Raw genomic sequence first — 13171 nt, forward strand, 5'->3', positions numbered from 1 at the left:
TAAAAGACAAGTGGAATAACCGAGTACCAGAGTTACACCTACAAAAGGGAATCTGAACTAAAACAAACACAAAATGGGACTAAATATATAGAAAATAATCCAATAAAAAAAATTGAAAGCTCCGTTTTCAAAGGTAATAAAGGAGTGAAATTCTTTATATTCTATATATATATATATTTTTTTGTGTGTGTGTGTGTGTGTGTGTGTGTGTGTGTAATTACACTTCATCAGTATTTGTGAAGAAACTTGTGAAAACACAACAGCGGACAGTGTTTTTTTTCAAAGACAGATTTGTTTTCAAACACAGGAAGAAAAGTATTCTCAACGAAACACAAACCTATCCTACAAAAAGTAAAGAATGACAAAGAAGAGGCGACAGTCATGTGTCTATTCTCAGAATAAATAGTTGAAGCTATAATGTTAACAACTTTATAAATGATTAATTAATGACACCCTTACAAAAATATCAAACCATAACCCTGAATGAACACCATATGATGCTCAATAAAAGCAAAAATCTAGAACCTCGATGATGTGCTATGCAGATATTCATTAGTATGTGGAATACGGCCAGGATGGAGAGCTCGCCACCACTTCATATACACCTGCCTTATCTGAAAGAAGAAAAAGAACTATGGATGTAAAAAATAGTGGACACTTTAGGATGAGCTTTGTTGGAAAAATGTTGCTGTCGGAACAAAATCTTGTGTCTCCAAAATTGTAACTGTACAGGAGAAATGAAGAGCCTTCTGACCTTGTAATGGAAGTTAAGGCAACATGATTTGTTGACAATTAATTTAAGGACATTCCTTTGGTCCATCAAAATGCAATGATAAATACAAGAGTATTTAAAGAGTAATTGGGCTCTTCAAATTATGCAAAAAAGTAAACACAAAGAAACAAACAAAAACAATGGAGATACAAGGTTTTTGTGACAGCATGTCCTGGGAACCTATTATTCTTTGTTCCACTTCACAATATGGCTACTGTTAAAAGTAGTTTATTAAAGGTTGAAAATTAGATTATTTGTAATTGATTGGCCATAAACTTCAAATCATTAATGAGCAGTTAAGACAAAAATAAAAAATGGCAACAGCATGACGCAAAAGACAGACCACCAGACCCAACAAACTCCATCAAACCCCAGTATATCTAAATGTGTGGTTACTATACCAAACTGCGATTGTGGGCTGAATCTAGAATGTTGTACCCTCATTCATAATGTTATAGAATACTTCCCCCCTTCACCCTGTTCTAAAATACTTGCCCAATTCAAAGTGGTTCATTTGATTTGTTTGTTCTTTTTCTGGTTCTTTTAAAATACAACTGTAAAACAGTGGAATACTAATGTGTTTTGGAGAATGTGGGGTCAGTTTGCCATGACCCTAAGCTAGAGCAGGTGATGGCTGACCTCTTGGTTGAGGACACAGTAGACCAGGAAGATGAAGGTGCCCTGCTGGGAGTTGAGTAACAGGAAGATAATCTCCAATGCCTTACTGTCCTGTGTGAAGAATCCCAGAATCCAGGAGCAGCCAAGGATGATGAACTGGATCAAGGTTTTCAGAGCCACACTTATAATGAAACGATGTTCACTTTCAGGTCGTTTTATTTTCAGGGATTTACTTTTCATGTTTGTAAGAGTTGAGATTATGATGATGAAGATGCAGATGAAGAGAACTGTGTTTGCCTGGCAAGAAAAAGTTATTTTTGTTTGGTTTACAGTTATTTGCAAATGCATGCATTTTTTTTCCCATATTACATTGCAGCATGTGCCTGCCCCCGGGTCCCGACGATGGCGGCCAAGAGTGGTTGGTTAGTGTAGTGGTTTAACACCTCTGCCTTCTACGCTGTAGACTAGGGTTAAACCCCCCACCTGTGTAAGTACCCTACACTACACCAATAAGAGTCCTTGGGCAAGATTCCTAACACTACCTACACCTACCTGTGTAAAAAGATCAAATTGTTAGTCGCTCTGGATAAGAACGTCAGCCAAATGCCGTGAATGAGAGAGCCAGTAGAAAGGCTGGGCTGAACACTCGGCAGTGACGCACCTCGGCGGGGACACCGGGGAGAGAGCCGCAAGTGTGGAGGGGGCAAATCGCAAAGCTTGAGCTCTCCCAACTGGAGTGACAGCGGGAGGAGGAGGACAACAACACTGGTGCAGGCTACGAGAGGAAGGAGCAAATCCTGTGCTCTGCCACCCGGGCCCCACTCCCTTTTACACAGCGAGGCCGCTATGTTCGACCCAGATGGCTAAGCTGCCAGCTGGGGGGGCGGTAACGGGGAGGTGGAGTGTGGAACTCTCATTACCTCTCGGCTCTGGTCCTCACCTTTTAAAAAGAGCTAAGGGGGAACAGCGAGAGAGGGGCGAGCAGCAGCAACAAGAAGACAAAGAGCTGAAAAACTCCGGTGAGAAAGGATTGAAGTCTTAGTAGAAGCCACTGAAAAGTGGGTAGTGTTGGTTTTGGTTGTTTGGTCATGTTTATTTTGTGGGAAAATAAAGAGAATGGTTGCTGCAACCCTGAACCCTGCTTCAAGCGTCCTTCTTGAGCCCGGGGTAGCACATGCCATCCAACAATTCTCATTTGTATTTTAGCCATTATAAGAAGGCTGTTTTTTTTTTCTTATTCTACTTCCAAATTACACTTTCTATACTGACCACAGCACAAATGAAAATGTTGGATGCACTCACAAAACAGTCAGTGGTAAAAATCACCAGATTTTAGATGGCCATTCAGCTGATTTGTATAAAAGGGATATTGATACAGTACATATATAACATCTTTGTGTGCAGAGGCAATGATTAACAGACAAGCAAGTCTCTTATTCTGACTCTATAACCTCAATAACCAGCTCACATTCATTCCCCTTTATTACCCAATATAGTAAACTTTTTTTAGAAGAATACATTTTATACATTTTGACTTTTAGCAGTGGCTTCAACACATCAATATAGCAACACGGCCCATCATTTATCTAAAAAAAACCCCAACAATTTCAACTTATGTAATTTTCTACATGCTTTTGGAAGCCTGTTAAAAGAATGTGTATATACAAGAGTTTAGTATATCAAAAAAGTTGCTCTTAAAAAACCAAACATCCTTACAATGTTGCCCATAAGTGCTTAGTGCTTTGTTTCAAGAGTGTAGCACTTACTGCAAGAATAAAAGAAACAGGCCCCAGAAAACCCCACAAAAAGTCTGAATTAAGCCAGCACCTACAAAGAAACACAAACAAAATAAATGCTTGATCTGCTTTAAGTAACATATTTGCAAATCATAAGATCTACATACATTTCCAAAAACTAAATTTTACTATTTGATGAAACCCTTTCCACTATCCACACTCACCTTTTCCCATCATATCCACTAGGAACCACTCCAGCAGATATACCCACCACAAGCAGAGGTATGGCATATCCAATCACAACCAGCCATTTCCACAGGCCAGCTTTTTCATTTGATTGGATCTTCGTTAGGTTTTTCATCAACATGAAGAGTAGAGCAGCTTCAATGAACATCCACACAAAAGCAGAGAGAAAGAAGTAGTGCAGAATGCCTGCCATCACTGCACACACCAGCTGGAGAGAGAGAGAGAGAGAGAGAGAGAGAGAGAGAGAGAGCATTATGGAGGAAATGAAAGGACAGAACACAGGACTCAAACATTTAAGTTACTTTATTTTCAGTCAGTCTGCAGTACAGCTTTTCTCTCCTTTTAGTTAAGCTGTCATAGTGAGATCTGCCGGAGTCGTTAGCCACACTCTGTAAATGTTTACATTCCCTGTTTATGTACAAATGGATAGAATAAAACTAATTCCATCTCCCTGCTTTCTTTCCGAGTATACAATCACCCATATGTCCGGTCGGACACTGAAGGACGATCGACTGCCGAGCCCTCCTGCTACCCACTTCAGACCAGCTGCCCACGCCCCAGCTGCCACCACCTGCCTGGTTCCTCCCAAGGTTTCTTCCTCAGTTCTGAGGGAGTTTTTCCTTGCCACTGTTGCCCCTGGCTTGCCCACCAGAGGGGGTTTTGTACATTCTTACAGTCCTGTTAAAACTTTGTCTTTTCCGAAATTCTGTAAAGCTGCTTTGTGACAACATCCGTTGTAAAAAGCGCTATACAAATAAATTTGATTTGATTTGATTTGAGCTTCACTCATACAACTACATTCAATTTGGCTCCCACTGAGAGCACAGGTCTGGAAAAAGTACTGCCTTACAAATCAGCGACGGTCTTACTGTTATGTTTTTATTGTTTATGCCTTGTTTTATGGACTAGATTGGTAGCTGCTTGAAAATCAAGAGTTTCTGGGACACTAGTCTTCTGATCCTGGCTTTGTCATACCCATTTTAGAAAGCATATCAAACTGAAATGTTGAAGTATGACAGCAGCTTAACAACACTGTTAAATCCTGTTGGTCATCCATTACCAATTCTGGACATAAATGCAAATACCATATTTTGATATAGACCACTTTGTTCTCTGCCATTCAGTGTGCTGCCTTCTGGATAATTCCTCTCCCTTTATTGTATGTGTTTTCCCTGCTCCCAACATATCTGTTCCAGGTAACCAAGACCAACCCAATATTGGGTTAAAGTAAGTGTGATAAAGCAGGAAAAGCATTAACTAAAAAGCAAGCCTCCAGGACTAGGGTTGAGAAATGCTGGCCTACATAACCCCTGGGGTTGAGTTTGAGAAGATGCCTTTTGGACTTTGCAATGCATCGGACTCCTTATTGTCTAGATGATGTGACCATGTTTACCTTGATGCTTTGTCTACGTTGCCTACTAAGCCAAAACAATAGTGGAGACTGTCCGAGATGAAAAACAAAATGGAGCAGATGGGTGGAAAAAGTAAATTAATTAAATTAAAACTAAAATACTGCTCTGCTGATTTGAATGGCCACATATTTGAACATGTACATACTGTTTCGCGGTTTCTTTATGTCTGACTCTCGTGTTCTTTGTGTTGGATATATGAACCTGGACTGTCATGACCACGACCCCAGATTTTCCCTCAATAAATGTCACTTCTCTCAGCATATGCATCTGCCTACACTCTCCCCGGTGTTACAGTTTCTGATCATGCAACTAATTTTATGTTCATATAAAGACAACATGACTAAACACAAAATGTAGCTTTTAAATGAATATTCCACCCATGAACAACAACAGGACTCGACATCGACATCCTATTGAAAGAGGAACATCAGTAGGTAGTTAGTTTTGGTTGCCCTGAAAGGATCCTCTCAGGTTAATGGCATGATTTGGGCATATTTCTATTTATGTAAGCAAAACTGCACCTCTCCATACCATAAATTAATTAAAGACTCCTGGGTCTGCTTGGAACACTGGCAGAAGAAAAGAAAACCCAGTGTCTGGCAATGTTTCCAGCTCTCTTATAAAAGAACAACAACATAGTGTACTAAACAACTTAATTCCTTGATGCAAAAGTGACCACGCTTACCCTGAGTAGGTGGGTGAAACATCAGTATGGGGTTTTGCATTAGGCTCTCAGCTTGGCTCATTAGCATGCCCAAAGGAATGGAACCTTTGGAAAGGAACACAGACTGGTATGATAGACAGGCCCAAGCAAAAGGCCTCTTTCCAAGTGAAAGGGCCTTGTTGAGGCATTTCCAGCCAAGGAGAACCTGCACTGATATTCCAGTGAACATTATTAGGTCAGAAAATGAGGAGTCCTACTGAAACAGCCCACGAACATTTGACCACAAGTCTGGTGAAGTTTTATTCTACAGTCAGCTAAAACAAGAAGCCCAAGAAGATCCAGGTGTTGACAATGAAAAGAGGATGATTATAGGAGCACTTACTGGCACACCATGGTTTATGCTGAAAGAAATGCACCTACACTCTAAGAAAAATAAATAAATAAAATTTTGACACCAAGGTGGTACCTTCAAACTTATGTCAGTACCTTTAGTTAGAACACACACACACACACACACATATATATATATATATATATATATATATATATATAAAATTACAATTAATCTATTCACCTTGTCTTCTCTCCTGTCTTTTTAACTTGTTGTTTTGTTTAAAACAATTCGGAAAAAGACAAAACCAATTTTCAGTAGTTTAGAAGAAGTGAGTGAGGGAAAAGTGTCCTTTATATTATAAACCATTTAGGGAGAATTTGCCAGATGGTGCAAGTTTGCCATAAATTAATACCATTTGTTTTGTCATTGATTGTTAAGAATAATTAAGTAGTTAGTTAAATAGGCTTAGCAAATAGAACCAAGATGCCCAATACAGTACCATAGCTGGGACAACTATGTTAGTCAAAGTATCAAAGTATTTTGTTGTAGGCTTTAGGTTAGTTTGTTTATGTTTTTAATTATCTTACTTACTTGAAATTCCAGTGTAAACACCCTGAAGGCTTTGTGAGTTAATGCAATACTGTATATATGAACATTTCCTTGTTATCAGGATTTATAGATGTTAAAGGGGCTTCTCATTGACAGCTGTTGAAAGCATCAAGTCTGACAAAACAAGTGAAAGGTGCTACAGTAGATTGACTGAGCCTCCCACTTTCTTTGGTGACAAATTACATGAACAGTGAGTGGGATGTTACTTTTTTCTTCAGTGTCAGATTTGGCTGGATGTAATATGGCTATGAATGATTTTTGTGATGTTTGTAATTGGTTTTTGTGGTGCTTTTTAACTACCTATAATACACAGAATTAATATTTTATAGGTAGCTGTGGCTGTCTGGGCTTCATTCACTGATATCAGACAGAACCTGAGTAGGGGAATTGGTTGTGCTTTTCTTGATGGGTGATTGCAGTCTTCCATTTCACATGTGCTGTCCTCTTGTGTGTGGTTTTTTTTTTTACTTTGTTAGTTGTTCCAGTGACACAGCACATCACCCCAAAAAAGGTAGCTGTGCTCACCTGCTTAGTGGGTCTGTTACTCAGGAACTTCTGTGTGAGCAGAAAGAGAAGGTGGGCCAGCAGCAGGCTTATACAGAGGTTGATCTGAGCTGTGTTGGTCACTCTTGGGTTTCGACGACAAAGGAAAAAGGTCAAAAGGGCCAAGCTCAGGAACACCAGCCCTATAGACACAGCTATGGTGCCAATGAGATCTATCACAGGATCACTCTGGAAAGGAAACATTCAGGTATCAGTTATATCAGCTATATTTCCTTGGTTAAACCAGTACTGGTGAACAGGAATGAATTTGTTGTGTACTGACTTAAATCATTTGTTGATGTGGAAAAAGTAAATTTATTAAATTAAAACTAAAGAATAAAATAACTAAAATACTGCACTGCTGATTTGAAATGCCACATATTTGAACATGTACATACTGTAGAATTCCCAGAAAAGTGATGCATGTATTTTCTTCAGTGATGCATACAGTGCTGTGAAAATATATTTTCTCCTCACTTGATTTTTTTCTGTTTGTTAAATTGTGCTCCTGTTGTGTTTACTTCCCAGTCCTGTCCATGTGCTTCTTTGTTTTGGTTTTCAGTCCTGCCCCCTTGTTTCGTGACTCCGCCCCTGATTGTCTCCACCTGTGTTTCCGCCTGTCCCTTGTTTACCCTCTTGTATTTAAGCCCTGTGTTTTGCCCTGTGTGGTTGCAGGTCTGTGTTTGAATTATTGTTTGGATGTATGTTTGATGCATGTATGCTTTTTGGATGTAGTGTTGGAACTGTTAATCTGTTTCGCAGTTTCTTTATGTCTGACTCTCGTGCTCTTTGTGTTGGATATATGAACCTGGACTGTCATGACCACGACCCCAGATTTTCCCTCAATAAATGTCACTTCTCTCAGCATATGCGTCCACCTACACTCTCCCCGGTGTTACAGTTTCTGATCATCCAACTAATTTTATGTTCATATAAAAACAACATGACTAAACACAAAATGTAGCTATTAAATGAATATTCCATTCATTAAAAATAAAGATTTATTCAAAACCTAAATGACCTATGTGCAAATCTATGCTTGAGATCACAAACTGACAGGCAGACATTGTCTCTCAGGATTTTTAGATAAATTAGATTAAGCGACCCTTATTAGTTCCACAACAGGGAAATTTTACCTCCGCGAGGTGAGCACTACACACAGAGTGGTGGGCAGCCCTATCCACAGTACCCGAGGAGCAGTTGGGGGTTAGGTGCCTTGCTCAAGGACACCTCAGCCATGTACTGAGGATCGAACCTGCGGCCATCCAGTCACAGTGCCGGTTCCCTAACCTCCAGCCCCTGACTGCCCAGAGAGCAGAATTGATGGTTCTATCACTCATAGCAAGTCATCCAGATCCTGCAAAAGCAAAGCAGCCCCAGACCATCACACTACCTTCACCATGTTTGACTATTGGTATGATGTTCTTATGCTGGAATGTGTTGCTAGCTTTCTGACAGATTTTATGGGACCCATGTCTTCCAAAAAGTTCCACCTTTGGCACTTCAGTCAACTGAATATTATCCCCAAAGACTGTCATCTAGACATTTTTGGCAAATGAGAGATGAGCCTTTGTGTTCTTTTTGGTTGGCAGTGATTTGCAACATGCAACTCTCCCATGGATGCCATTTTTGCCCAGTGTATTTCTTATTGTGGAATTGTGTACATTGACCTTAACTTAGTCAAGCAAGGCCTACGGTTCTTTAAATGTTCATCTGGGTTCTTTTATGGCCTGCATAAGGGTGATGTATGCAGTCTTGGTGAAATTTAGATAGGTTGCCCCCACCTAGGAAGGTTCACCATTATTCCAAGTTTCCAAGCTTTCTCTGATTTTTGATAATGGCTCTCACTATGGTTTGTGCTGGAGTTGCAGAGCCTTTGGCTTTGTAACTCTTTCCAGACTTGGTTCCAGACCTTTCCAGACTTTGTTTCACTTCTGTATTTCAATCTCTTTAGAATGTGGCATCTTGACTTGACTTGATTTGCTGCATTTTGAGACCTTCTAGCCTGTTCTACATTGTCAGATAAGTTATGTGATGTTTAGATTTAAAAGGTCTGGCAGTAATCATGTCTGGGTGTGGCTATTAAAATGGAACCCACATTGAATTTGGTTAACTGGTTGATTTGGTAGCTAAGGGGCAATTACATTTACATGAAGACAGGTAGGACTAAAGAGCATGTTTCCTTTAATAAATTAAATCATCATTCGAAAACAACATTTATGTGTCCTTGAATTCTCTTTGTCTAACATTAAAAATAGTCTGATGGTCTGAAACATTCCAGTGTGATACGGATGCAAAAATAGGGGGAAAATGTATTTGTCACAGCGCTGTACGAAAAACCAAACCTGTCTGATTCTCATTGTAAAACTGAGTATGGTGGTAAAATAACTTTGGAACAATGTTGACATATCTGCTACAACATAGTCCCAGAAGATGCATATACAGTAATTAACCCATATAATTAACCCATATTGTAACTAGTTTTGCTTTTCTGCAAAAATCTGCAAGTAAAGATAATCAATAAAAGTAAAAATCAATATCCATATCTGATTATTCTCCTACAATTGCAAGATGTTATCCACTGTGCATAATTACGTGTAGGATATTGTAAACAGTAACCAGACATGTTTATAGTTTCTGGGAGCATTTAAACTTTAGGCAAATGGCCCCAAGTGTCTCCTCATTTATGAGCATTTTACAAAATAAAAACTAAAGGCGGAGTTTTGTGTATGTTAATATGCTTTAAAGCTTCTTCTATACTTTTTCATGTCTTTATTTTATCTTACATTATCTGCAAGCTTTGTCTGCATGATGAGGGCAAATGTTGACAGGTGAACACAGGAGCAAACAGTGTGGCTGCTGTTTGTCTGGAGAAGGACACATCCATCTACATCCCACTGAGTATCTTCCCAGTACACACAAGAGAGCACACCATTAGGATCAATTCCCTAGACAAAAAAAAAAAAAAGAGAGAGATGACCGTGTGTTTGAAAAAGTGGTGTTCATATCATACAGAACACATTGTACATTGCAGAATGCACACACTTGTACTGACTGTCCAGTCAAGGTACTGATATTTGCTAAATGGCTGAGTAAACGTATCAATATTTTATCAATATTTCTGCATCATTTTCATGTTTCTGTAGTGTTGAATAAGTGCATCCCAGACCAGGACCACACAGAGAGTCTCAGGAGGGCAGCTGTTAGCAGTTAAAATGTTTATTATAATGTTTATAACTACAGCAGCTATTACTTAAGTGAAACATAACATGGGGACTTATAAATTACATGTACAATGTAATTACATTCTATATGTTACACACACACACACACACACACACACACACACACACACACACACACACACACATCTTCTAAGCCGCTTGTCCTTCTGGGTCGCTTAAGGTGCTGGAGCCTATCCCAGCGGTCATCGGGCAGAAGGCAGGATACACCCTGGACTGGTCGCCATTCCATCACAGGGCAGACAGACAGACACAGACAGACACATTCACTCACACCCAGGGCGATTTAGCATGTCCGAGTGCTCTGATTGCATGTCTTTGGACTGTGGGGGGAAAACCGGAGAACCCAGAGGAAACCCACACAGACACAGGGAGAACATGCAAACTCCACACATAGAGGACCCTGAATCAAACCAAGGCCCTTCTTGTTGTGACAGGACAGTGCTACCCACCATGCCACCATACCACCCCTCCATCAATATACATTATCATAAGTATTTAATGATGGCTCAACAGATGTCTTTCAAGCTGTTTGAGGACATAATCCCCCTAGGATGTAGAATGAATAATTCATATTTTATACCTTGATTAACAAAAACAATCTTATCATGAAATATTTTTATACAATTGTTGGCACCCTTATAAATTCTTATGAGTAAAATCTAACTGAATAATATTCCCATTCGTATACCATGAGTTTGCCTGAGTGCTTAAGAACACTTAAGTGGCCAGCCATGACTTCTTATTTCATTGAAGTATAAATATTGGGTGATGCACATACCAAATTCCCTTAGTCATCCATCACTTTGATTAAGAGAACCACCCCAAAGGTAATAATTAAGAGGATTAAAGCAAGTAGAAATGTTAATAATCTGCCACGAGGAAAACACGAGTAGATAGTAACCCCACACACAGTGAAAAGGATGGTGGCCATAGAATCTCCAAAGATCATAGCTGTGGAATTGCAGACAGTTAGGTCATGGGCTCTGAATGTCTTGCAGACTACAATCAGTTGGTTAAAGCTACAAACAAGCTGGTTAAAGACTAACACCTACAGTTTGCCAGACATTAACAGTTTGCTGAACTATGTTTAATGGTCAGATTGGACCAAAAAAAGAGCATTTTGGCAACAAACACCAGTGATAAGTTTGGCACAGACTTTAGGATATCCATGCAGAAAAGTTCCTTATCCTCACTGTAAAGTGTGGTAGGGTAGTGGATCTGTGAGGTTGTGAAGCTCAATCTGGAGGCTGTGTTTTGGTCTAGTCCCTGTGTTTTCTTTGTTTTGGTTTTTAGTCCAGCCCTCTTGTTTAGTGACTCCAACCCTGATTGTTCCCACCTGTTTTCCACCTGTCCCTCGTTATCCTTGTTCGTATTTAAGCCCTGTGTTTGCCCCTTGTGATGATCTTTGTTTGAATTGTTGTTTGTTTGTAAGCCTGTTTTGATGTGCTGTTTGTCTGGTTGTATTTCGTCATGTCTGTCCCTCATTCTATCCATGTTGGATCTTTGAACCTGGACTGTCATGACCATGATCCTGGATTTGCCCTCAATAAAAGTCACTTATCTCAGCGTTACATGTATGTTGAAGGTTGATTGTCAATTCCAGAGGACAGTGTGCACAGAAATTTTTCAAAAGCACAAGTTTAGCAGAGCAATGATGGAACACTAGAGTGTTGTGGAACAATGCTCAGTGTCCTTAAAGAGTAACTGCACCCGAGTATTTTCAGCTAACTAGACCCCTAGCTTATTTTTGTAATGTTCAAAATGTTCAAAACATTGTAGGGGCACTGCAGTGATGCTTGGGTTTGGAGGTGGGGCTGGGAGAGAAACCAGGTGAGCTGGTCTGGTGTTGTTTTTATAGTTAACGTTAGCTACCACAAATTAAATGGCAAAATAAAGGGAAATGCAAGATGCAACACCAGCAGCTATATGGAAACTTGCAAGAACCCTCATTATTCAATCCTTCAGGTTGTTTACTCGTATGTTGAACATTATCAATAAACATGCAAATCACAGCATCTTTATTCAAAACTAAGCTTAGCTTAAAAGAGTTATTTACAGTTGTTACAGACATCTGGCATATCGCAGCATTGTGAAACAGTGCTGGAAGTATTTAACTCACCACGTGAGTGTGGTTTTCTCTTGGCTTTAGGCTCCTATGCTTTCGTATTTATTTATTCGAGTAAGCACAAGTAGAGTCATCAGGAGGTGGCTACATTGCTTGACTGACTTGCATACTGTAATGTGTCAATTGTACTTTGGTATGAAGACACGTCAACCATGCTTAAAGCACAGTTGAACCAGAGGGGCACTGCAGAGGCAGAACTGATCATGATAAAACTTTTTTTTGCAGCATGGAAAGATATGTTCACATTTCAAACAAGACTGGTTTATATTATTATTGCAGGGCAATGCATTTCAGCTGTTAATGAAAAAAATACCTTAGTATTAGATACTCTAGGTGTAGATACTCTTTAATTGGTGGACTACTGTGGTTTGACTCTACTTAAATGTTTGTGTGACCTGGTCTATGTGGTGCGTTTTCAAACACATAGTACCAGACCTAACAGTTACCTATGGGAACTGATGAGTGGTTGAAATGTGCAAGATTCATCCTGCACACAAAAATCCATTCACAGCATTTGTCCATCTAGCACCATTGTGAAGGCAGACCGCAACCAAGAGCTGAGCAATAAAGCCAACGTGGTGCTTATTTTATAGTGCTACAAAACAAGGTAGCACACAGAAAGGAGCCGTAATTAATGAGATAAAGCAGACAATGCCAAAGTCTCTGAATTTACTGCCAGTCATTGCAACTTCAAAATTATGATGTTACATAACTAGTCACATCATCAGTGCACATCAGTGGCCATTTCAGTTAGTCTTATTGTACATTCAATGAATAAGTGAAAGACTGGCCAGAATGAAATAATAAATTACGCTGCACTTTCAGCGAACGCTAAAAAGCCTGAGGATGTGTTCAATCGGAAACTGC

General features: G+C 39.6%; 1 protein-coding gene across 4 annotated transcripts in view; it reads right to left on the minus strand.

Annotated features, from left to right (window-relative positions):
- The window catches only part of LOC108411224 (adhesion G protein-coupled receptor E3-like), a 21587-nt gene continuing 8416 nt past the window's right edge, over positions 1–13171 (minus strand). For 2 of the 4 annotated variants that reach the window (XM_017682691.2, XM_017682690.2), the window contains 6 exons: positions 9721–9882; positions 6917–7123; positions 3351–3580; positions 3157–3217; positions 1412–1687; positions 1–614 (listed from right to left, as the gene is read on the minus strand). In XM_017682691.2, coding sequence (XP_017538180.2) covers positions 519–614; positions 1412–1687; positions 3157–3217; positions 3351–3580; positions 6917–7123; positions 9721–9882 — 1032 coding nt within the window. In that variant the 3' untranslated portion in view covers positions 1–518. Of the gene's footprint in view, positions 615–1411; positions 1688–3156; positions 3218–3350; positions 3581–5432; positions 5554–6916; positions 7124–9720; positions 9883–13171 lie in introns of those variants that run through there. The other 2 variants (XM_017682692.2, XM_017682693.2) reach the window with 2 other exon arrangements.

Source organism: Pygocentrus nattereri, chromosome 12 (genome assembly GCF_015220715.1).
Source record: "Pygocentrus nattereri isolate fPygNat1 chromosome 12, fPygNat1.pri, whole genome shotgun sequence".
In the NCBI taxonomy this organism is placed as follows: Eukaryota; Metazoa; Chordata; class Actinopteri; order Characiformes; family Serrasalmidae; genus Pygocentrus; species Pygocentrus nattereri.